Genomic DNA, 27,127 nt, shown 5'->3' with positions numbered 1-27,127 from the left:
TCATGCTACAAAATTTAACAGCACACCACATAATGATTAAACTCCACTACACAAAATACCATTCCACTTAATTCCACTCCATAACACACAATCACCCTCCACATATTTCCAGCACACTCAATTCCACATATTTACTATCCATAAAATTCCTCAGCACACCTGCCACACAATTGCACTACACAAATCCACTTCACACCACATCATTACACAGCTAATTAAATAAGATTCACATAATTCCACTACACACCACATACATCCATACACTCCATAACACATAGGTGAAAGACATTGCCATTAACAATGGCAATAGTTCAAATTCAAACAAATGCGAGACCTATTGCATTTCCAATGCTTGTTATGATTTGGGGTTAGTCTGTTCAGTCGTTTTTGAAACATTAAGTCTCAAATATATTTGTATATCTGGACAGTTGGGTTAGAGGGACTCACTCAAGAGTTCATCAAACCAGATTTTTAAAAATAGAGCCTACCGATTGGCCCACAGGGCTTTTTTTCCCCTTGGGCCATCTAGCTCCCCTAGGTGCAGCGCTCTGATTAGCAGGTCACAACAGCTTGGAAAATGTTGCAGCAGCCATTACAGGACGAAAATAATTTTTAAAAATGATTTAAGGGGGCAAGGTAGGAATACCATCTGGTCCTTTTGGAGGAAGTCCCAGACTTTTTGAGTCACACTTATGCTGGATTGTGGCTTTAAAAAAAACACCTGTCGGCGTTTTCGTTATAGCAATTTATTGGGGAAGGGGCGTGAGTGGGGCCCCCTTCCCAAAGCCAGACAGGACCATAGATCCCCATGCCAGAGCCAAAAGTAATTATTAAGGGAAGGGGCGCATGAGCCCCCCCGAGCCTCAACTGGGCCACAAGGACCCGATCCCCTGGGACCAAACAATTGTAAAAAGATAAGGGGGCTGCGCAATCCCTGACCGGTATACGCCATCAGAGACCCCAAACCCCAGGGCAAGATACACAGTGTCCGGGGGAGCCCACCCCCAGACACAGTGGTTCCGCGCCGGGGAGTTTGCGGCCGCAGCACACACTCTCCTGGGCAGGAAACTCCACTTTGTTCCTGTCTGGCAGGAGCAGTTAAAAACAGCTGCTCCCACCAGGCAGGAGCAAAGACAAACTGCCGCCTCCCGCCAGCACCGGGTATGTTGCTGGCTGGGACCGCGTGGGCGGTGGGGCCCCCTGCGGCCCCCAACGTAATGTTTTGTGGGAGCCACGGGTGGACACCCACCATGGCACCCATGGCCCTGCTGGATGGGGTCCCAGGGGCCCTTAAGGTTCGGGAAGCGGGCTTCTCGGCACCCCCTACCTTTATTTTGTTTTAAAAGGCCCGGGGTGATGGGGTCCCCAGGGCCACTTGTGGCTTGGAGAGGGGTCTGCGCACCAAACTCCCCGGATTAAAAAAAAATAGGGTGTGTCCCGGGTGGGCATCGGGACAACCATAGTAAAAAAAATTTAAAGTGAATTATGAACGAGCATTGGGAGCCGCTCATTTATTATTCACTACACCTTTGAAGGAGTGCCCCATAATGTCTGTAAGGGTTACATTTTATATGTTATTAAGCTTAGTGGTGCCCCTAGAATGGGGAGGGTCAGCAACAAAACTTAGTTTATGTTGTTAAGGGCTGCAGGGAGTCTAGTAGCCTCCAGCACCATAAGAAAAAGCCAGTAAGTTTCCTAGGTCATTAAATCAATGACTGCAGGAAAATTTAACATATTCATAAAACCACTCCTAGCTGAAGCTCTCTGCTCTTCAGCTGGAGTGCAAGGCTCTCTGGTTGTTTTTATTATTTCAATTTCTGGGCCGAAAAATGTTAATAGAAAGACTCAGAGACATGCTTGTTTTATTTAGTTTTAAAAAGTCTCCTTTTGTTTTGGAATTTTTCAACCACAAAATGTAATAATAAAAACTATGTAAAAAGAAAGTCAGAGACATGTTTTTATTAAAACTGTATTAATTTTTTTATAATTATTAAACAATACATTGTGTGAATTATTTAAATATGCATGTGATAAAAAATATTACAGATTTTTTGAAAAATTATGATAGATCGGAATAAAATTATGATAGATCGGAATAAATATATATATATATATATATATATTCACTGAAAAAACCATAGGTTTTACACACGTTATAGTTAGGAATTTGCATTTAAAAAACCTTGCAAATTCACTGAAAAAACCATAGGTTTCACACATGTTTTAGTTAGCTGGGCATTTCCCTCGTAAAAAACCAATGAAATTCCCCCGTTATAGTTAGTGCAGGCAACTATAACTCACGCGACCGCAATCCTCTGCTGATGACTTCGCACTTCGGACTTCGCACTTCGGAAGCAAATTCAGCTTCACACGCACCGATATACACAGCCCTTTGGTTTCCTGGTCACACCGACCCATGGGAGACTTCTTTACTTTTAATCCCGACGGCTTTCGATCTTTTTCGTATGACATTGCTCATCTGGCCCTGAAGAGTCACAGTTGTTTTACTGTTGACGAAACACGTGTCGGCTGGCGCTCTTTGTACTGATGAAAGACAACGTTTTGAATTAAAAAAACATCTTTCCATTGTTCTTTGAACCCTGTTATCTTTTCTGTGATCTAATTTAATTATATTGTCACGTGTGCACAGGATTTGCTTATACTTAAATACAACAAATGTTTAGGAAATAGGTGAGAAAGTCGACATTTCGGTCTGTTGTGACGTAATTGTCTGTCAGACCATCTTCAAGACATACAGTCAGTTGTATAAAAAGACCCCTATACATAAAGAAAATAATGACATTTACATAAATAAGATTTATCATATACACGAGTTAGAGAACGAAAGATAGCCCGTGCAGAAAAAAATGAAAGAATAGCCTGGTGATATAGCCAAAAACATATTTATTTGAACCTTAAACCAAAGTGAGATTAAGATCAAGGATAGCTCATGTTTTTCTATAGAAGAGTGATTAAAAAGAAGATTCGGGGGGGGCGTGGCAGCAACATGGCGGAGTAGCCGTGTTGAACGAGAGCTCCGCTGGCCCCGATCATAATCCTGCTCTGATCCTGTTCTCCATCGCCATACACGCGCCAGGTGTGCAGCCGCTCCTCTACTGCGGCAAAGCGAGGAACCCTGAGGTGAGGCGACCGTCCCTACACATCCCTGATCTCTGTGTGAGTGGCCTGGAGCTGGGACACAAGAGGACTGTGGTGTTGGCCCCCTACTTGTGAACTGACTCCTGCTTGACTTGAGGTGGCCCCCACCGGCGGGTGGCTGTGGCGGTGCTCTGCTGTCATCGACCGCCTGGCACACGGTCTGTGCTGCTGGGGGGGGGGTCTGACTCCCCCCCTCCCCCCAGCTCTAATCAGTGAGAAGACCACACGGTGCAGGTGAGGCGGTGAGGTGGGGTGGGGTGCGGCGTGTCAGTGGCCGTGTTGCCTGTGAGCTCTGTTGGCCCTGCTACGGCCCGCCAGTGTTGTTCTCCGGACTATCCCTGCGGCTGAAAGCTGCCGATGTCAGGCTGCCGCCTCAGACCTGGACTAGGTGAGAGGTGTAGAGGTGTGAGCACAGCCTCAGGGACTCCCTAAATAGAACAAATAGAGCTTTGATGAATGGTGCCTGGAGATTGCTGGACCATATAGTGCCCTGTGACTGGTGAGGAGGTGGGTTTCCCTACACTGGACCCCGGTGACCCCCCCGTACCTGCGACCTGGCGACTCTATGATGGGGCGCTGATGGCGACAATCGGGAGGAGACGAGAGAGCTGCGGGCCCTGACTTAGCGCTCACATCGTGTGGGGGGACTCACGCTTGGGCTTCCCCGGGACGCTGCCTGCAGCCTGTGCCGATCTGCCTGATGCACTAGCCAGACTCTGACGCTCCGCCGTTCACACAAACTTTCTATCTGCGATAACTGAGGGGGAATCCTACCTTCGCTCCCCGGCATCGTGATCAGCAGGGGGGGGGCCACCGTCCAACCTGGCCTACCAAGACTCCGGTGAAGCCAATCCCCTCCAGCACTCTGCACATATCCCTGTGGGCACAGAACACTGTCGGTAGACCGACAGGCCTAGGAGGACACCTGCGGGGCCCACCGCTACTCCCCGAGCCCGTCCGGTGTCTGCACACTGACTCGGACATCACTGGACCATCCAAGGATCAGCGGGTGAGGCAGACATCGAGAACTTGCTGACAATAGTGGTTCTGAAGTCGCTTGCTGGGTCATCATTTCCTGCACAATTGCCCGAGATGGCAAAGGATAAAGAAAGAGACAAAGATAAGGAACCCAAACAATCCCGACAGGGAAAACTGGACCGCTATGCCAAAGTGCTCCCCACTCCGCTGGGTGCAGAGGGAGGCCCCGCTCCTCCTCCGGACACTGCAACTATCCTGCAAGCCATTCGGAGTCCAGAGAAAGCCTGGAGGGGAGGATAGCAGAGGTCCGCTCGGAGGTGACACTGCTGCGACACGATCTGCAATTTACTTCCAGCCACACCTTACATGACTCCAGCATCTCTGCCCATGTCCGCTGGCAAAGCGGAAAACAAACCCCGACAACGTCAACAGAAAAGGAAACAAAAAATGCTCTAACGTATTTTTTTAATAATACCAGCTTTAATTGGCCTGGTTCCTGCTGGAGCAAACCATTGTTAGCTCTAAAAAGTGCATATGCACTGCAATTTACTTCCAGCCACACATTAGATGACTCCAGCATCTCTGCCCATGTCCGCTTGCAAAACGAAAAACAAACCCCGACAACATCAACAGAAAAAGAAACTAAAAATGCTGCAACATATTTTTTAATAACACCAGCTTTAATTGGCCCAGGTCCAGCCGGTGCTCACCATCGTTAGCTCTAAAAAGCTGGTGCCGAAACAAGTGCATATGCACTGCGATTTACTTCCAGCCACAACTTACATGACTCCAGCATCTCTGCCCATGTCCGCTGGCAAAACGGAAAACAAACCCCAACAACTTCAACAGAAAAGGAAACTAAAAACGCTCTACCGTATTATTTAATTATTAACACACAATGTTTAATATTAGTAAAATAAAATGCTCTGTGGTTTTATAATATTTTTAAGTTTGACTGTTGGAATAAAAGTCATTCTGCAGTTACCATCAGGATAATTCATAACAGATGCACGTTAAAACATAAACAAAGGCACAGGGCTTTTTTAGGTCGGAATTGAAGTGAAACTGCAGTTAAGATAAGTGATAAGTATAATTGCTAACGGATGCACGCTGAAACAGAAACAAAGCCACAGAGCTTCTTTAGGTCAGAATGGAAACCAAACTGCAGTTACGATAAGGATAATTGCTAACAGATGCACGTCTCTGTAAACAGGGGCCATCACACGCTACACAGTGTGATGGCCAAACTAACTACTCACTAAATGAAATCTCCAGAAGGAGAGAAGGGAGGGACTTTTACAACCCAACACCAATACAAAGGCTACATTTTTGAATGGCACAGCCAACAGCCAATAGAAAGCAGTTATTTTTTTAATACACATAGAATACAATACAACATGTCTTGCAGACAGCGCAAGCGCTGTCTAGGCTCGACCTAAAAATGGGGGTGATCATCCAAAAATAATGCACTTTTTTATACCACATTCACTCAGCACAATGCAAGTACTATTTCATTAATTCGTTGTTACCCACATACACACTGATTACAAGCCGACGGAAAAGGTATTCCCTCAAGGTTTATGATTCCCATCAGCCATAGTACCCGAATACCCTCAGTCTGGCCCGTGCCCCAACACAACCCAAATGAGGCACCAAAAGAACTGACGTGGATATAAATTTGGTGGAGCATTTTTATTATAGCCATTTCAAAATATACTCATGTTTAAAAACACATTTATGTAAGGAACATACTTAAGGTCAAATAATAGCAACACATCATGAAGAATTAGGCCCTCGTGGTAAGGAAAAACACTGCACAATAAACAGTGCAGTATATGGACTCATGAACACCACCACCAGAGACCTTTCGCAATCCCAAACTCCATTGGACCACACATGTGTAACCACTTGCATCAGTGGGGGCCGGTCCTGCCTCACTGTACCCATGTCCTCATACCAGGGCACCGCCCCCCAAACACTAAGCTACTTGTGGGGCTGTGATGAGGTGGGTAGGAGTAGCAGCCCCGGTGATCTGTGCACCCTAGCCCCCAACCTGGTGTGTCCATCCTCTGGTTGGCTCAGGACTGCTGGAACCTACCATTGGTGCTGTTCTGAGGAGTCTGCAATGGAGGACCCCTCTGCTGACTAGGGGTGAATTTAGGATTCGAGATCCCGCCACCTAAACTTAGGGTTGGGTGGGTGGGAAAATTGTCATCGTTCCAGCCGCTGAGACAAAGCTCTGCTCCTGGAAAAGGCAGAGGTCAGGGGAAGGGGCACCTATATACCCCCCCTGGCCACTGCGGGCTGAAGTGACATGCATTCAAAGCGACTGCATTTCCTGTCGCCCGGGAAGTGGTAATTGGCCAGAACGTTGCCGGATCGAGGCAGGACCCGGGTCACGGTGGTCCCGGGTCCTAGGCGTCGCACCCCCCTATGGGGGGCGCTCTGTCCACTAGTAGCCTTGTTTAAACATCTAGGTTTACGGGTGCAGAAACCCTGCCCATAATTTACTGGGCAGAAAAACATCTGGTCAAACAAAATGTGGGTTCGGGGAGCGGCCGTCAGGACCAGTTAAGCATGGCTGCAGCCTTCCCCTGCCTACAGCCTCTCCTGGCCCCTCCAGTCAACCTCCAACCCCATTTACCACCTGCTCCAAGCAGGTGGTAAATAGGGCCAGAAAAGAAAGTAGTATTCAGTCCAAATCAAGGGTCCACATGCAGTTTTTGACCAGCAACCAAGTCCATGTGTTGTTTCACGTTCTAGGGTGAATATCTCAGAATACCCACATTTATGGTTGAGAAAACCTGACAGAAACATTCATTCAGGTGGCCTGGCATCTCACCACCTAAATCCAGCTGATTTGAAAAGGGGCCCTTAGCATCAAAGCAGAAGATAATGCATATGTCATAAGAAATAAATACAAATATTTACCACGGTTTTTTTCCTGCTTCCATTTTGCATGATTTTACCTAAGAAAGGAAACAACAGCATAAGGATAAGTGAAGAGAAGTTGTAAATATTGGCATCTTTTCTTGGTATGAATACTGTGGTTTACTTTACATGAAATCTTTTAATCACCTAAAGCAAATTAGACAGCTGTTTCTACTAAAAATACTTGCAAACAATGCAAAAACATATCAAACCACTACGGCTTTTGTGTCTCAACATTTACTACCTTGCAAAGACTGTTTACAACACATAGACTCTGGCGTTGAAGTGGCTCCCACCCAAACCTTTCTGCCATTTTGGGATGCTTCTTAAAATGCAGTTTCTGTGATGCTTAAAACTTTTACACAGTTAACACTTTGCTACTTAATGTCTGGCTTTTTGACGTTGATAATCCGTGTGCACTGTAAACACAATAGAAGGACTGCAAACAGAGAAAAGACTGTAAACAGTGTGTATTGTATACAAAGAAGGTCTTGACATGGGACTTTCAAAGAAGACTGGATGCCATAACTACTGTCTAAAATCAGCACTGTACGCCCCGTCCTTGACATGTCCCAGTGTACCACTTTTTAGGTCGAGCTAAACAGTTAGATTGAAAAAGACCTAATGCTATCTTGCTACAAATCACTACAATAGCTTTCACAACAACCCTAACCCCTCTGCATCCTTCCCACATAGGGCTGCCACTTGTCCCCACAAGAACAATTCCAGACTTATGTTCCCAATTTAACATTCTGCTAAGACCCAGACATGATTCTTAAATAGTACCTTGTTTGTATTCACTTTAAAAATGACCTTTCCATTTTTGTTTACTTTAACTATCACTCGGGTCATTAAGGCAGCTGTAGCCCACATTTTAAAGTGTTTTTCGTCCTGATCCTTTTCTCTTCCATCGCAATCAACACTCTACATAATTATGTGTATCAAGATTACATACCCTCCTCACCTCTCTAAATACTCGAAGAAAAATATGAAATACAAAATCTTGAGAGACTTCCCTGAATCCCTTTTGGCAGGCCAATACCACTTCATGGGTAATGAAGCGCTCAAAACGGACCTCTTCCTTTTCGCACACAACACAGACCTATGGTACATCTCCTTACAAAATAAGGAAAATAACCCCTTACTGTCCAACATTCCCTTTGGATGAAACATTTTAGTTTCCTCCCCCTTGGCCTACTCAGTAACCTCGTAACTTCAATTTTCAATAATGGGAAAGTCATGTTCCAAGCAAACAATTAGATCCTGGACTTGATTGACAATATCTTTCCCACTATCAAAGCCCTCCCAGTTAACTCGCATCCCAACCCATCTGTTCTTTTACCCTACCCAAACTCCCTCTCTGACTTCTCCCTCCACCCAACACACCTTCATCCAACTCCTCCCTTAATTCCTCCTGCCCTGATTAACCCTCCTACTCCCGAGCCTCATTCAACCACCCGCCAAATACCACAACAAGACCCAGACAACTACCCCTACATCCAAGACCTTCAACAAGAGTATGCACACCCTCGCACCCAACATGCAAAAACCACCCTCTTTCCCTCAACTCTCTCTCCACAAGTTCTTAGTTCTGCTTTGAGAAAGACAAGACCATGTCTGGACGTGGCAAAGGAGGAAAGGGTCTCTGTAAACAGGGTGCCAAGAGGCACAGGAAGGTGATTCTGGACAACATCCAAGTCATCACCAAACCTTCCATTTGCCGCCTAGCACGCTGTGGAGGAGTCAAGCACATCTCCAACATAATCTATGAGGAGACACGCGCTGTGCTCAAAGTTTTTCTCAAGAATGTGATATGTCACCTATACCAAGCACGCCAAGAGGAAAACTGTCATCACTATGGATGTTGTGAACTCAATTAAGAGCCAGGGGCACACTTTATACTTACTCCCAAAAAACAACACCTCCCACAATTTGCTTGCCAATACCTAGACAGGTTATTACCATGTCCCCCTTTCCTCAACTACCATCACATCCAACAGGTTCAACCACCTTCCAAAACCTTCTCACCTTAACTCTCTACTTCTGCCCACTCCACCCCACTCGCACCAGATTCTTCGGACTCACAAGGCCATCCCAACGCCTAGCTCGAAAGAACAACATAAGCCTCAGCCATCACCTGTATACCACTGGCACTCTCACAAAGAAAATAGATTTCCTTACTCATGCTTTCTCTCAATTCAGCAACTCACTTACCTCTCACAAATAATACCCACCACATCCAGCACTGTTAAAGAGACCCTCTTAACACACGATAATCTTTACCCACAGACCCAAATGGACATACTCCCCACTCAAAGAGAATGCAATACTCAAGCTTGTAAAAAAGCTATGAAAACCACATTGCCTCTGACACTCAGACAAAAACATAATGGCTTTCCTACCCCTACCGTTATCTCGAACTGTCCGCAAGATCCATTGCTCACAGCCCCGAAATAGCAACTTAATCCCTAACCTGATTCATATTACCATCCTTCCTCTCGGTCAAACTGAGCATACACTCCCCAGTTCTTCCCTTAATGCAATGCAAAACAACTGCCGCTCTGCACTCAAACACTGCCTGGAGATCTCAAACACTATCATCGACCACAACATTGACATCTTGGTCCTCAGCAAAACCTGGTTAAATGATACTACAGTGTTCTTCTGCTCCTGCTGCCCCCCACCCCCCACTCCTTTCTGTGAAGTGACCAGGAAGGCAATCAAAATGGAGGTCTAGCGGTCATACACAGAAACACTCTGAACTGCGGGCTACTCCCCAATGCCCACTTTCAGTCCTTCAAGTGTTTATCACTGGAAATCATCACACATGCTACATCTAACCTCAGGTTGACCGTGATCTACTACCTACTCTCCGCTCTCCTCCTGCAAACCAGCACATTCATCGAAGAGTGCACTGAATTCTACACAGCACGATTAATCAGCTCTGACAATATCTTTCTCTGTGACTTCAACCTCCACTACGGTTCCGAAGGAAATAAACTACTGGATAACTTTGCTGCTTTTGTAGAAGAAAAATGACCTCTACCAACACGGACAGAAACCTTTGCACTGCAAAGGTGCCACTCTTGGCCAGATTGTCTCCAGAACACTTCATCGATCTACCATTGACACCATCCCAGTTGATTGGTCTGATCATCTGCAGATTTCCTTCACAGTGTCTTTCTCAAACAAGAAAACCCTTGTACAACTGAAGAAAGACAAAATGTGGTTCAGAGACACCAGTAACATCAATAGTGAAACCATGGCTAACCTAGCCCTATCAAGTCTCTCCTACACAGTCCTTCAACTCAACATCAGTAAGGTACAAACAATTTCAACTCCTGCATGGACTCCTTGATCATGGAATTTGCTACCATCAAGAGCAAACAAATAAGACCCAAACCTTCTTGCCCCTGGTACTCCAAAGCCCACTACGAAGAAAGGAATTATTTCATAAAGTTAGAGAAAGATTGGCGACAAGGACCTCCACCGTTAAGTCTAACAAAGCTTTGCACTGCAAGACAAAACCAGAAAGGCCACATCTTTAAAGGCAAGGCATCACACATCAGATCCCTCCCAGATACGGCCAAGAACGGATCGAAACATCTATTTAAGGTAATTAATCAATCCAGCAACCTCCTCTAACCCCCCAAATAAGTCATCTAAGATCCTATGCAATACGTTTGCAGAGATCTTCTACAAAAAAGTCAAAGACATCAACTTCTTCCTTCTAGAGAAACTCAACATCGTCGAGGAGAAGCTACCTTGCAAGGCATTGCAGCCATGGTCCTCCTTCTCCCCAATCTCAGAGGCAGATCTACAACTAACTCTATCCAAGGTGATACCGGTTTTGAGATGCCATTCCAAGCATCATCAGCAAATCCCTTGCTAAACTGCTTCTCCACGTTTAGACAAATCTGGTTAACTCATTCTGGTTTAGTGCTCGTTCTCAGACTGACTAGTAAAGGGACCAAATTTCACCTCTCTTTAAAATAAATAAATCAGTGAACCCCGACGACTTTAACAACATCCGCCCACTATCTACCTTGTCTCTCCTAAGCAAGATGAAAGTTGCGTAGCCTTCCAACTGTCTACCCACATCCAGGACAACAACCTCCTTGACGCCCTTCAATCCGGATTCCATCAGAGCCACAGAGCTGAGACTAAAGAGTGTGGATGAGGCCCTCTACTTCCTCGACATGGGTGACTCCAGTCTACTGGTGCTCCTCGACCTCTCCACTGCATGTGACACAGTCAACTACCAAGCGTTGTTAGACACCATGAAGCATTGAATGGGCATTGATGGTGTCGTCCTGGTTTACCTCAGAATTAACAAACCACTTCCAAATAGAAAAAAAATAGAAATGCTTTCTCAGATCCAGTCAGCCTGCAACAACGGGTCCCCTAAGGTTTGTTTCTCTCCCACACCCTTTTCTATCTCGACCTCAATCCCCTCTGCACGATCCTCAGGAACTCAGCGGCCCTCTTCCACCTACACGCCAACACCACCAAATCTATCAGATGGTCTCATGCCCGGAAGACTTCATGCTCCTTTCCAACTCACTGAATAGAATTTAAGCTTGGATGGCAAACAACCACCTCAAACTAAACCTAGCAAAAACTGAATTTCTTCTCGTCTATCTAAAGAAATGTAACTCTTTAGATTCAAGACTGAATAAGCAAATCCTTCTTTGGAAGCACCACAAGAATCTGGAACTCCCACTTGCAGAGTCTGTACCTGACCACAGGTCATGTCATTTTTTTTTTTAAACTCAAAGCTCTTCTATTTGACGACAGCTGTCCCTGTCTCCTACCTCCTCATGCTCCCTCCAATGGCTTACCAACCAAAACCTGTGTGAACAATTCATGATCGTCACGTAGTACTGTACCACCTACTTTTCAATGCTCTGTTTTGCTATGAATACGCATGAAGCACTCTACCTCCAGGGAGAGGCTCACCTGGAAATCACTCCACCGTTAATGCACATGTATATTTTCTATTTGTTATAAGTTCTAGCTTTATTGTGAAGTGCTCCGAGACCACCGGGGCCATGTCACCTAGTAATCTGGTACGACATTATATGCATGCCTGTAAATGGATCACACCAAGTGGCAAAATTTTGGTGAGCACATGTGATCTTTTGCCACGTTATCCTCACAAAAGGTCTCTGAACATATATTTAAACTAGATTTGCCACTGAATGAGGACTGACTTGACACACATTATCAGAGCATAGGTATTTGGGGAGTTTTTACCTAAAATCACAAGTATTCTAGTACTAAGACATTCAGATGACAGAGCTCATTTTGATGCAAGAGATGTTGAAAGATCTGAATCTACGCATTTGAGCCACTTGACAGATAAATGGAACAATCAACAACTGAAAGGTGATATGTTAACCATTGCAAAAGATCATCCACTGCCAAGTACTGCACAGTTGGCCATTTTTGTTTAGTAACTTTTGATCTGCCCGAGCTAGAAACTTTGTTTCTGCATAAATAGGTAAATTAAGTAGCAGATAACAGATAATATAGCAAATTCTGCAAATCCATGACTATGTGGAAAACACTGAGGTTGCAAAAACATATAATCCTCGTGGCATTGGCTATATATTAGTAGTATTGGGCCACTACTTGAACAATGAACATTTTCAGTGCCTTTCTCATAACCATAGCCTCACACAGACCCTAACAATCACTGGTGTAGATGAGCTTAGCAAGCATGGGGCTAAACACATAGCAAGGTAAATAAGTTACTGCAAGCCTGGCATAAGGACAATGTCAATGAATTGGCTGACCGTTGGACCCAAGAAAAATGAGAATAGAATAGAAAAACCCAGACATGCAGGCCTTATGAAACAGAAGCAATACATTTTACACCTTAAGATGTATACACCTATTGACTAGGAGTATTTGAACCAACATATGTACTTTATTTCTATTTGGGGAAGTCTATACTGTTTTGGGGGGAGTCTGTTAAAAGGACAGATGACGATCTTCTTTACTCACTGAATAAGGTCGTTCACATGACTCAGCTGTTCTCAACTGATGGTAGCCAGGCCCCAGAGTGAAAAGTTCTTTGTTAGGTACCTTGTGGCTTGATTAGCACTCTTCGCTTCCCTCTTTGCTATCTGTTCTCATCTTACTCTCCCATTAGTTACATCTACCTTTCCCGAATTGGCTGTGTCCTCTTTGCATATTAAACTACCCTAATCTTTTGTATGGGATGCCTTCCTTTTCTTATCCGTACAGGATCCCTGCTTGGATGCAGCCACTACAACTAAGAATCTTGTGGATGTCTGGCGTTCAACTACTAAAACATATTTTTCCTGTTTCCCATGTGATATGGTGCATCTTTGTTTTCCTGAAGCTCTACTAGACTCCTATGCAGTCCAATGTGGTTGTTTCATTGCGCTCTGGAAAAATCTGATGGCAGCAGATTTAGTCTACCGGGGAACAAATGGCTTCTCCTCACTCCATCTCCAATTAATTGCTTTCAATGTATTTTTTTTCCTGGTTGCAGGAGCTTTTTCTGGATTCTCTCGGTTAAGGCTTCATCTTGCCTCCCCTATAGCGCAAGTCTTATGCAGGCGTTCAACTCTGCAATTCTCCACCCACACATCCTGCCTTTAAAACACAACTCTTAGGGCTCTTTCATAGCCACCCTATTGGATGATTGCTCTATCTAGGCTCACTCCAATTCAATAAGTACTGGCTATCATAAGTAACCCTCACTTGGGCCTTCTGGTTCTCTCTTACGAGTACTCTCAAATTGATCACTGTACTGATGAGGACTTCTGAACTTTTAAAATGGTCGAAACACCATTGACTGAAACACTGATTCAAATGCCCATATCTGTCTATTAACTTTTTTGAGTTTAGAGTAGGCTTGTGCGAAATTTAAATTACACCGTGAAATTCGCATAATTTTGTGTTATCTTGTTATGGGGCATTCCTGAAATTACACCATTATGCCACTTTGCGTACTTATGCACCTTCACATTAAACCTTTACTCCGAACGATGCAATTTATGGTAACAATTTACAGTGAAAAGCGCCATTTGCTGTAAGACTTTACAGCAAACTCATGCAAGTCCATCCTAGCAGCAAAAACATACAAGAGGGTACATTGTGCACTAAACTATAGCGCAAAAGAGAAAATCTGCATTTTGAGTAATTACTAGGAATTTTTCCCTAATTATACGCAATTACGAAAACGCCAATTATGCAAATGTGGCACACCTCCAGTTCAGAGTATTTTGTTTTGTTTACATGCACACCTGTCACTATATCACATTTGCTGCACTGTGTGATCACCTTTCTTGAGCACTCTATTATTGTCAATGAATAAAGAAATATCTTACACAAAGTTAGTTTAGGGAATGTTTTGTTTATGCCACTGTTGGCTATGGTTGTTTCCATGCGTGATAATCTGCACGCTAGTGGATTAATCAATTTTCCACCATGTTTACTACTGTTTTCCAGAATGAGTCCACGGAGAACCACAGTTTTCCATAACTTCCCTCTACTCCTGGCACATGCATCTCACTCACTCCTACCCTTATTCTTACACTCTTCAGTTTCACACGTCTAAATTTTCAGCATTCTTTTGCAAAGTTGAGGGCATTTACTCAGGGGCGTAGGAGACACTAAAATTCTGGGGGGGGGGACAGGGACAACCTTGTGCACTTTCCGGTGACCCTATACAAATCACCGCCCGTTAAACAAATACAATTGCATACTTTCGAAGTGAAATATTGAGAAAAGCAGGCATGTAGTCACAGTTTGCATGTATGCTTTATTGTTATTTACACTCATATAGTAATGAGACCAAATGTTTAAAAAAAACATATATATGAATCTTGCATCTTAATGCACAAAGCAAACAAAGGCCGCTGACTTAGGGTGGGGGCGTCGTGTTTGCAAGTGCATTATGGTTTGAAAAGTAGCTGCTGCTGCATTCCTGGTCTCCAGCAATTTTCAGGCAACAATAAAAATGTGAAGATAACTTTGGTGATTAATGTTCTTTTTTTGAGAGAGATCAAAGGCTTGTCTAGTGAAAGTTTTAATTCAAAAGGTAAGTGAGTTACTGCTTTTGTCTGAGATATTCTTTTCGTATTTAAAGTTTATAAGTTAAAATCCTAACATTGAACAGTGAGCTATTAACCGTCATCAAAGAACTGCATAAAAACTTTAATGTATAGATTAGAACGTTATGATTGTTCCCCAGTCTTTCCCTATCCTAATGTTGGAAAATGGGTTCATTAGGATAGAAATCAATTCTGATTATTGAAGAGAACCCCCCCCAACCATGGTGTTATGTTTTACATTCTGAGTTTGTGTTTCTTTAGTGTTGCAAAGCCGCCCTGGGCACTCCCCAACTTTTTGCTGACTGGTACTGGTGGTACCTGACTGACTGACCCTGGCCTCTGCTCAAACAGCCAGTGCTATTCTGAAAGAGGCACTTAAAAATACAGTGAAAACACCTACATACACTAGGGTGCACTATGGGTTAGGGTACCCCTATGATTGGCATGACCTCTCCTATAAGGCCCTAGTACATAATAGGGCAGGGGGATTAGAACTACTTTTAAGTCCCTAGAATATAATAAGGCATGGCAGTTTAGAGGCCAGCCGCCCTTTCTGCGCTTGCATGTGTGCACTGCTGAAGCCTGAGGTCAGTTTAAAAGTAGCCCTGTGTTATAGGGCTGCTTTTAAAATGCAAATTGTGCCCAAACTCGACTTTTGAGTTTGGGGAACTTACAAATTGATCAACTACAATGTTGGGGCAAAATTAAGTGGAAAAATGTTTTCCACTTAACTATGGCTGTATCATATTTGCCACATAATACATCATCTGCTGCATAATCTAACGATTTCCTCCAAAACAATTTTGTAGCTCAAACGGATCCCAAATTACTAAAAGAAATGTGACTTGTGTTGCTGTGAAGTTTAGGGCCCTTTGCAAAGGTTAGTAAAGAAAACAATTCCTAAGAAAACAATTGGTCCCAGACACTCCTAATGACACTCAAGTTAATACCTGTAGGAGAGTGTAGTATGCAATCAATTCATATAACCGAAAATGTATAATGTAAAGGCACATTCAACAGGGAAATATCATAGATAAGAGGCCAACCAAAGTCAATTAAATTGCAAACATCAATTTATTTCCCGCTGAATCATATTCATAAAATGCAAACTTAGGGGCTGACTACGATGGCAGGCGGACTTCAGTACCACCGCCATTGAATCGGGGAATGGGACCGCTGGCCTTCAAGGTGGAGGCCCCACGATAGGCATTACAATGTGACTGCCACTACGGTGTTCGCAATGCCTATCTTTTACATTGCAGCAGGTGCTGCTGGCTGCATCATCCGCAGCAAAGTTAAAAAAAAAGGAACATGTTAAATATATCAGTGCCTGCCACATGGTGCAGTAATATGTTGTGGGCATAGATGCCCCCCCAGGACCCATGTCTGGGGGCCAGGGGTAAAGGTGCCTGCTACGGGCCCCCGATGTCCCTTTCGCCAGCATTTCCAGGGCAGGTGAACCGCCATTGATAAGCTGGCGGGTAAGGGACATCGTAATCCCTGCTGCGGTGCATGGTAGGCACCACCAGCATTGTAGGAACCACGAGCCCCTCCACCACACCGGCGGGCTCAAGAAGCCCGTCGGGTGCGTGGTGGTTGGTCTTTCCGACCGCCAGGTAACCACCCGCCGTTGTAATATGGCGGGCTGTGATGCAGTCACCAATGGCGGTGGGACTGCCACCGACGGGGTGACGTGGCGGTCCCACTGCCATTATAATCACCCCCTAAGTTTGGTGTGCATGCAAATCCTACATTGCCAACCCCTGGCAAGTTGCACTGCTAGTGCTGGAAAAAGGCCAATGGAGGTACCAATGGGTGAGGTGGACTGGCCTCAAGGGTCTTGTGACCTCAGTGACAGATTCACTGTCGATCTAGGATGTGCTTCTTCATATGCCTGCCCGTAAGACTGGAAGTGAACTGCAGTATGGATTGTGGTGGACAGGTCCACCTGCGGGTGCTAAGACACCTGGGCTTCTAAGGTCTATCGGGCCTTCTAAGGTGTAGCATCGGAATAAGCTCTGTCAGGAGTGTGGTATGGTGAACTGGTCATGAAGGTCTGAACATGGTTCTCCAGTTCCAAATTCAGCAGCTCTAGCCAGAGTGCCACATTCTCTCCCACACTGAACACCATACTGCCCCACTGAGAGAAACTCGCACTGCCTTCAGCACAACTCAATTGTGCTGCGACTAAATTCAAATTATGCACTAGACAACAGTAAAATGCTGCCTGAAAAAAAAATGAATAACACCCTGGAAAAAGCAAACACTCATAGGGAATGCAAGAATAAGCAAAGCATGTGAACTGTAATCAGAAAAAAACATGGTTACCTTAACGGTTTTAAACTCATTATTCAGAAATCAGTAAGTGATTTTGCCTGAAAAGTTCAAGACATGGCTACAGGACCAGGAAGGGACCCCTTTCAATGTCCATTGCTTATATCCTTTCAAAATGTATGCAGTTTGGTTTAAAAAAGACCACATCCCCAAACACAGAGCAGCATTTTATAAGCTAAAATAATTAAAAAGTTGAAAACGATCATATTAAACGTTTCCACTCTACCCATCAACCAGGTATTGCAGTCCCTTTAGGAATGGCGCACTTACCCACCCTGGGAAAACAATGTTGTTCAAAAAAAGAAGATAAAAAGAAAGTGGCGCTTTCACTGGCAAACTCTGTAAAGTGGCGCTAATGTGTGTGGGTGTAAATAACAGTCTGGCCTGTCTGCTGTCCACTCTGTATTGCTTTATTTAGGTATTTAACTATTTTTTCTCTCCATTCCGAGGTTTTTCTTTTCAATAGAAAACGGTCAGAAAATGAGGACATTTACAGCCAAAGTGTTCAGCCTTTTTTGGATCAATTTCACAGGGGAACAAATAAAGAATAGGAGAGGCAAGAGAGAGTACCTTAAGAGCTGCCTCTTGAAATCAGCACGTAAGCAAGAGACAGACAGAGATGGAGGAATAAAGAGAGGAGGGCAGCCGCCAGAGGCAGATCAGGAGTAGTGGACACGGTCCTTGCCATGAAGGAAAAGAGACAGCGTTTATTTTTTATCCGTTCTCTCCCCTTCCCAGAACGGCTGAGCCTTCCTGCAGCATAACAAAAGGCAGAGGGCGGGTGGCCTCTGACTCCAGGCAGGTCAAGTGCAGGGCCATTAGGTAGCGCTTTCGCGTGCTAATGGCCCTGCGATAACAAAAGGGAGAGGGGAAATTCCTTTGTCCCCTCGTCACCCCCACCCTTGTCCCCCGTGTCCCCCCCCACTCCAAAATATGGGGGGGGATATATCCCCCGCGTCCCCCACACTTCCTACGCCCATGCATTTACTTCTCTTACCACTAATAAAGAGAGTGTTTAGGTATGGGAGGTACCCGGGTGTGTCACGACGGTTTGTTTACTCTGTCAGTGTCCATTCCCATGACACACCCGTGCGAGACTCCAGCTCAGCACATCACCCTGCCACATCGAGATACTCCATCCCCAAACTCACACCTGTACAGGGAATCAGTACGTCACCCAATCAACTTGTGAATGACACCCGTTTATCCTGCCATTAAAACCTTTCATGTGCTAATTAGATACGTCTCCAACTTGTAGTTGACAGCAGACACCTTTTTGAGGGACTGACAACCTAATTGCACGTCCTAAAGTGACCCTCAAAACACGTATCCAATCGAGTTATTTAATGTAAGAAGTACATTCAGATGTGTCAAGTAATCATCGTATGCAACATCCAGCCATACACCTAATTTGGTACAAATAAATACTGTATGTGATGGCCGCCTAAATTACTCCTTCAGTACACAGCACTAAAAGAGTAACTTATGTCATTAGAGGCTGTTGACGTCAATGAGATCTAAAGATCTCGAAAGGTCAAGATCTAAGCGAGTGCAGCATCTTTTCCGGGGGAGACAAACTGATGACAAGAATATCCAAACCACGTACAACAAATGCTACCGGTCAGGTCTTTTTAGCCAACACCACTTTGCATGCTGGGATTTTTAAACCCGTAATTACAATGTTTCCAAGTAAAACTACGACTCCCAAAATGCAACATGCAGTTGGCTTGAGAAGAGCAACCAACATGCGGAAAGTGACATATCAGGCAGGAGAACGTTCTTAGCCCTGCCGACCTATGGTAGTGAATAACTATGCAGGCTGCCGTCGAAGCATGGGGTTACCAGCTCGCCCGGGAGTCTATTCGCATAAATAAACTGTTAACATGCCCATCTAATGCATTGTTATTGCCAAGCTGTGTGCTACAAACAAGGCGCTCCGGATTCTTGCCCTACCGGGTCCTCGCTGACCACACGGAAGGTGGAGGTAGCGCGGTTCCGCTCTTCCGCAGCCGAGCACGACTCGCAGGGTTCGGCTGAGGTTCCGGAGCGCAGCGAGCGGTCGCATCTCATCACAGAACCGTCTCAACCGGGCAGTTTTTCCAACCGGAACTGTGATGTTGGCGCACCACGTTCCCACCCGTGCTGTTTTCAGCGTCTGAACCGAGCGCTCTTCGGAAGGACATTGTCAGCTCGGGTGGCCATCTTTAAAACACTAATCCAAACCGACGAATTCGTGCTCGCTTGGGACTGGGAGCAGTGTTCATGACTGTAGCAACCCCAGAGTTCATAATGTTTAACTCAATCTGGGCTGATTTGCAACTCCTAAATTCGTACAAGCATTCTCATTCAATGAAAACAATGTCACCGCGTTTATTTCTAGTAAAAGCTTTCCTAATTATGTAACTTTTTACCCGCCCTAAACCTTCAATTTAGAAGGCAAAATAAATACCAATCCAGACCTTGCCTGCGGTCAAAAACGCCCGTTTGATTTTCATGCACTGCTTCTAGATCGTCTCATTTCGGGTCTGTTTCTTTCTCCGCTACACTGTTTTTCTTTCTCTTTGCTACATGTGGTTTGATTAGATGATGGCTCATAGTGCCATTATTGGCAACATCCCCACCCACAGTCTGAGCATGCATGAATAAATAAATACACAAGACAACTTATTTATGGGAAAATATTGCTGCAGGTTTATTCCATATAAAAGTATGCAATAAGGTGGGTTATTTTACTGGCGTTCCAAGGGCAGGCAGCTGTACCAACCTATGCTGCCCCGCCCGCCTGATGAGCCAGCACTGTGGGGAACCCAATCAGAGCTACACCTTTTGGGTGATCCTCCTCCGGATCACGTGACCCGTTAGTCCCTTATTACTAATGCCCTTTGCAGGGCAAACCCCCGGTTGGTCAGGTCCCCAACCGCCCGAAGGACTAACGGGGCGCCATCGCAGTTTTCCAGGAACCTGCCCCGAGGCTCCTGGTCTTTGGCCCTGGCACCCCTATTGTGCCGCGCAGAGGTACCCTTACTGTACCTGTCTACCGCAGAGGTACTCTTACTGTACCAGTCTGCTTCCAGATTGCCCTGTAACTCTGCCACAGCTCTGGAGGAGGCCCCCGTCACCGCCAGAGCCCCCCACCAAACAGCTCATTTCTCACCTGCAACCTGCTTTCTAGAGCCTCCTGCATGTCCAGTGGAAAGTGTCCATGCCCACCTGTGACAAATGCACCCATGTTTGTCAACTTAACCATAGGCGTACACCTGGATTGCCCGTGCCACCAAGACAGCTGTCTTCTCACTTGCCACCTCTCATTTCGAGGCCCCCTTGCAAGGCCAAGGGAACAAATCTCAGACCACCAGAGCTCACATTGACCCATGTATTTGTTGATTCCCCTAAGTCAGCTTTAATGGCTTGTAAGAGTGACCTCCTCCCCATGGCAATGAGGTAGTTGCCCCCTAGGTGTATCACTAAGAAATTGGGGGGGACCCCCCATGGGCCAATCTCTGAGCAAGGGTGTACCCATGCACTTGCCATGCATCTCTTATTCCTTATGGGAATTTCGCCTGCTCAGCTCCCTCTGTGGTGAAAGGGGGTCTAACCTTAATCACGGCTGTATTACCCTACAGCAGAGGTCTTCAATCTGTGGGGCGCGACCCCCACGGGGGTCGTGGAGTCATGGGAAGGGGGTCGCGCATTCCCGGGCCTCACTTCTGCCTGGACTTCTGCCTGATCAGACAGCTAAACAAGGTTTCCTTCCAGGATGCCTGCTTGCCTGAAAAGAATAGAAATATGTGCTACGAGTTAATCTGTAAATGTAAGGGGCAGTTTGCAGATGTAAAGAATGCTTGGGAGCGGTACTGGCTTTCATTGATCAAATCACTGAAAGCTTTGTGATGGGCTGTGAAGTGCGCGCTTCTAATTGTAAATATATTTACATAGAGATTACTCTTCCGGAGGAGGTGTTGAAGGCCAGTAAGGAGCAAGAAAAACAAGCATTTGCTATGCAATAGGTCTCGCAATTACGCAAGTTTGAGCTATTGACATTGTAAATAACCATGCCTTTTATTTATGTTTTGGTTTTTAAAACTTAAATAAAAGACATTGTCATTTACAATCCAATAGCTTAAACTTAATGCGAGACCTATTGCATTGCAAATCTATTGTAAATCATTGTGGCCAGTTTATTCTCAAGCACATTTCTGTCAAGGAATTTTCCTCAACTATATTACTTACCAACTGTAGCAGTTCTTAGAGTTTGAAATACCACATAATTAAAATAAATAAAAGTACTCCCAGTATTTCTGAAATCTGGGTGGGCGGCCAGAGCTTTGGGTGTTTTGAAGTCTGCTGTCTAGGTTTAGGAAAGTGATGCGTGGTGTCTTGCATATCCTCCAGTGTGTCACCCATCTATTCTGCTCAACAGGGCTGTGTTTGGGTGTTAAAGTGGTACTAATGAGATGCAACTAATGCCCAGACAGTGTTAACAAGTTTAGAAATGTCAAAATAATGAAGTGATGCTTTCCCAAAATGTGCTGCATAATTTGCCTCTGCTTGCCACATAATTTAGCCAACCCTGCTGCATAATTTGGGCCTCCCCTGCGGTATAATTCCAGTGGTCCTGACTAAGGCCACTGAAAATAGCTGCCTTACGGCCTGCATAAACAAATTACCCCAAAAGGGGGCCATATAACAATAGTGTCCTCAAAAGCCCTTGTTCGGAAAAAATGAGCACTCAAATGGGAAAATGTAATTTTGCTTAGGGCTCTGCAGATCTGTGCAGCGAGGCTGTTTGTGCTGCTCTCGGTAAGGCAGCTGTGAGAGGGCCCCGGACATGCCCCTGCCCACACCATCCCCACAAACCCGGGAACGGACCTCACTTGGGGAAAACAGCTGCGCGGACTCCTGCAGCATGGCCGCGACGTTCCGGACACTGGCTCCGCCCCCTAGCGCTCGGATCCGGCCAGGCCGTGACGCATCCAGGACGGAAGTGGGAGGGACTAAACCCGGATGTACTTCCCCGTCATAGGTGAAAAGGGGCACGTAGACTGCAAACAGATGCACATGTGCCGGAGTGGAGGAAGGAAGGCGTGGAGAGGAGAAGGAGGGAAGCAAAGAGGAGAAGGAGCAGCGTGGAGAGGAGAAGGAGCAGCGTGGAGAGAAGAAGGAGCAGCGTGGAGAGGAGAGGCGGAGTAGCGAAGAAGAAGAAGCCTAGGACGAGACGTGGTGCGAGGACTGGTGGACCCCACAGGAGGAGGCTGGAGAGCGGCCGCAACTCGGGAGAGTTGCGGCGGGGCCGGTGAGTGGCTGAGATACGGGGAAAACAGGACAGAGCGGTGGCGGCGGGTGGTTTAGCGAGGGGTAACAAAGGGGTGGAGGGTGGTTACAGGAATATTGGTTTTTTTGCCTCTCTCGCTTGTGTTTGGTCTTCTTCCTTTGATTTTTTTCCCTTCCTCAAGTCACCCCCTCCTAAGAGAGCACCCCTATATAATAAAAGGACGGCTCTGGTGGTCGGGACTGATCTCCTTCTAGCTGCTGCCAGTCACAGTAACGTCTAGGCCATCCTTCCATACAACCCCCTCCCCTTTTTCCTCACAAACCCCTGCACTAGCCAGTAGGAAATACGCCCTGCACATTCCCTAAACGTCAACCGGGTGTGGTGATGGACCGGCGATCGCCTATGGGCGAGACAAGTTAGAGTCCCTGACGGCTTCTTGTTTCTTTTTGTCTCTCGCATGAGCCTCCCTGGGAGAATCGCACTGCCCAACCCAGAAGCGCCATTCAACGAAGGGGACATTCCAGACACTGCGGAACAAGCGGAGACCCGAAGGCTTCACCAAGACTCCCTGAGACCCGCACCGGCAGGCCCTCTTCCTATCTGGTTAATAAAAAAACACCAACTGGCTCATTACAGACAGCCTCCGCGTCTGTTTGTCCGGTCTGCCGTCCCACAGCAGCATTTATAGTCATAAATACGAGGCCTCCTGCCTAAAATATGAGGCAGATTAAGGAACCATGCGCTACTGCTCCAACACTGAATCAGTGAACACTTTTTTACAAAACAAGCAAACCTTCAAGATACTGGTTTGTAAACACCTGCAACACCAGTGAGCGACGCACAGTGCACGGGCCTGCGTTAGTGCCAAGAGCCATGCTGATCATGTTGTCCGCCTGACACACGGGGGTGGTAACACCAAATTCGCTGCGAGGAAAGATAAGCGTATTGTATGAAATGCACAGGTGCGTCTTGCAGGTATGCCCAGTAACAGCCAAGCCACCAGCATCCCATGAAATATAGTATGGTTCTCCTCGGATGCCTTGCACTAAATTTGCAGCCCATGCATTACAGCCATTATACCCAGGGGCACTGGGATTATGCGATTGTGTATCCGCAGCGATTTTCACATAATTATAGATTTGCCACATAGTCAATCATCTGCCAAATAAGCTGCTGGTTTTACCAAAAAAATAGTGTTTATAGCTCAACCGGTTCACTAGTTACTAAAAATCAGCAACACGTGTTGCTGCGCACTAAGGGCCCTTGGCAAAGTGGGACTGGGTCTGGTCACCGTTTCGTTGCGTATTGATATATTTGGGTGTTAAACCTATATTTATAAGGTGCAATCATAGATTGACGTCTCCCTGGAGAAAAAGAAGCACACTCATCACTTTAGTTCAGAAAGGTGTTATCATCCAAATAAGTTTTGCCAAAATGTGTTATTTGTGAAAAAGTACCATTGTGAATTTTTGGGTAATTCTTTTTGAACTGTGTAATAAGCCTCTGATACCAATCCACAGTCACCCACAAACCTTTGGTTTGCTAAACACTGTTCAATATTATTTCCCCACCATAAAAATGATTTGCTGTGGGAATCGGGGACGTTTATCGTTGTCGAGGATGAGGAGTACCAGGTTCCAGAAATATTTGTAAGGAGGGGGGTCCTTACGCCTACAAAATTTTGAAAGGGGGGTCTCGGCATCAAAAAGTTTGAAGACCTCTGCCCTACTGGCTAATGTGGCTCCAACCTTCTGCAACCTGTAGTTGCCGTCCATCTAGCATCGTATGTGCCTGAACACCCGTGTCCCTAATCTATGGGACAGCAGCCTACTGTTAGGAGGCTGCTCCCACAACCCGCCTGTCTACTTTGGCTATCAGGGTGAGAGTTTTATGCTTAACTGAAGCAACCCGTAACCTGCCCATGGCGTGGAGTGAAAATATTTCTTAGCTATATTCTCACCTGTAACCTGCTTTCTAGGGCCTCCTGCCTGTTACAGCAGAACAGGTCCATGCCCCCCATGACAAGGCACCCCATGTTTTCCAACTTAACCTTAGGCGTGCGCCAGGGTGGCCCATGTCTGAAGGAGCACAAAAACCCCTTAGACTGAGAACCTGTGAACTGAGACCTCCCAGCTAATGTAAGTAAGTAAGTAAGTAAAAGTTTATTGTTTCTGATTAATTAAAACCATTACAAAAGTTCATATTAGATACACATTTCATCAATTACAATTTTTTTTAAAAGAAGAGAAAGAGAGATCTTAATTGTTAAGAAAATGCAATCATTATAAAATAAGAGTTTAAGAAATGTCCATAATTCCTTATTTTTCTGAGCCACCATCGTCTGTTTTGGATTGTTTGAGCATGACTAATTTCATAAATTTGACCAACAATCCATTCGGTTGCGGGAGTCTTGGGTCAAAGCATGCGATGACTGCTTGGCTCCGTGTACGTATACTATGTTCATTAAAGGTGGTTTTCAAGAGAGCTACCTGTTCTCAGGACACCCCCGCGCCGCACGGCCCCCAGCTGTGTGAGCCCCTTCGTGTGCCCTGCTGCTGCTCGCAGACTCGCAGGCTCGCAGACTCGTTTTGCCCTCTGCCTGCCTCGCACTGTCCCCCAGCTGTGTTCTAGTTCCTTTCTGTTATCTCTGCATTTTGTAATTGTTTTTGTGCGTAACTGTTGTGATTTTAGGTGATTGTTGTGTCTGCCCCGCTCTCCGGTTTCCGCCGTCGTCCTTTCGGCCACGCCCCTTTTTCGTGTCCTCCCCGCTCCCGCCTCCCAGCTGCTCCTCCCTCCCACTTGTCCATAAATGGCGACCGCGCGGCGCAGGTGAGTGTGACCTGTTCTCAGGACACCCCCGCGCCACATGGCCCCCAGCTGTGTGAGCCCCCTCGTGTGCCCTGCTGCTGCTCGCAGACTCGTTTTGCCCTCTGCCTACATCGCACTGTCCCCCAGCTGTGTTCTAGTTCCTTTCTGTTATCTCTGCATTTTGTAATTGTTTTTGTGCATAACTGTTGTGATTTTAGGTGATTGTTGTGTCTGCCCCGCTCTCCGGTTTCCGCCGTCGTCCTCGTGGCCACGCCCCATTTTCGTGTCCTCCCCGCTCCCGCCTCCCAGCTGCTCCTCCCTCCCACTTGTCCATAAATGGCGACCGCGCGGCGCAGGTGAGTGTGACCTGTTCTCAGGACACCCCCGCGCGGCACGGCCCCCAGCTGTGTGAGCCCCCTCGTGTGCCCTGCTGCTGCTCGCAGACTCGTTTTGCCCTCTGCCTGCCTCGCACTGTCCCCCAGCTGTGTTCTAGTTCCTTTCTGTTATCTCTGCATTTTGTAATTTTTTTTGTGCATAACTGTTGTGATTTTAGGTGATTGTTGTGTCTGCCCCGCTCTCCGGTTTCCGCCGTCGTCCTCGCGGCCACGCCCCCTTTTCGTGTCCTCCTCGCTCCCGCCTCCCAGCTGCTCCTCCCTCCCACTTGTCCATAAATGGCGACCGCGCGGCGCAGGTGTGTGTGACCTGTTCTCAGGACACCCCCGCGCCGAACGGCCCCCAGCTGTGTGAGCCCCCTCGTGTGCCCTGCTGCTGCTCGCAGACTCGTTTTGCCCTCTGCCTGCATCGCACTGTCCCCCAGCTGTGTTCTAGTTCCTTTCTGTTATCTCTGCATTTTGTAATTGTTTTTGTGCATAACTGTTGTGATTTTAGGTGATTGTTGTGTCTGCCCCGCTCTCCGGTTTCCGCCGTCGTCCTCGCGGCCACGCCCCTTTTTCGTGTCCTCCCCGCTCCCGCCTCCCAGCTGCTCCTCCCTCCCACTTGTCCATAAATGGTGACCGCGCGGCGCAGGTGAGTGTGACCTGTTCTCAGGACACCCCCGCGCCGCACGGCCCCCAGCTGTGTGAGCCCCCTCGTGTGCCCTGCTGCTGCTCGCAGACTCGTTTTGCCCTCTGCCTGCCTCGCACTGTCCCCCAGCTGTGTTCTAGTTCCTTTCTGTTATCTCTGCATTTTGTAATTGTTTTTGTGCATAACTGTTGTGATTTTAGGTGATTGTTGTGTCTGCCCCGCTCTCCGGTTTCCGCTGTCGTCCTCGCGGCCACACCCCTTTTTTGTGTCCTCCCCGCTCCCGCCTCCCAGCTGCTCCTCCCTCCCACTTGTCCATAAATAGCGACCGCGCAGACATCACGCGCAGCAGGAGCGCCGATTGTGCGCCGAAGGCGCGCCAAAGGCAAGCCCGTCTGCGCCCGTCCGCGCCTGGACCGCGCCCAGTGCCGGAACCCCTGGCCCCCGCCGATGCAAGACTACCCGACGGACCTACGACGCCGCCACTCTCTATGCACTCAATGCCGGCCAGAACCCTGCCTGCTACCGAGCCACC

The 27,127-nt window shown here is 46.5% G+C and overlaps 1 protein-coding gene across 2 annotated transcripts in view; it reads right to left on the bottom strand.

Annotated features, from left to right (window-relative positions):
- Positions 1 to 27,127, bottom strand: part of TK2 (thymidine kinase 2) — a 246,922-nt gene that overhangs the window by 182,910 nt on the left and 36,885 nt on the right. The window contains exons 1-2 of one of the 2 annotated variants that reach the window (XM_085640006.1): positions 19,446 to 19,701; positions 7,069 to 7,106 (exon numbers count right to left, since the gene is read on the bottom strand). In XM_085640006.1, the coding sequence (XP_085496132.1) occupies positions 7,069 to 7,106; positions 19,446 to 19,557 (150 nt within the window). In that variant the 5' untranslated portion in view covers positions 19,558 to 19,701. Of the gene's footprint in view, positions 1 to 7,068; positions 7,107 to 19,445; positions 19,702 to 27,127 lie in introns of those variants that run through there. The other variant, XM_085640007.1, reaches the window with a different exon arrangement.

This window comes from Triturus cristatus, chromosome 12 (genome assembly GCF_964204655.1).
Source record: "Triturus cristatus chromosome 12, aTriCri1.1, whole genome shotgun sequence".
Taxonomy (NCBI): domain Eukaryota; kingdom Metazoa; phylum Chordata; class Amphibia; order Caudata; family Salamandridae; genus Triturus; species Triturus cristatus.
The sequence above is the reverse complement of the archived record's forward strand: the minus strand, read 5'-3'. Positions and strand labels throughout refer to the sequence as shown.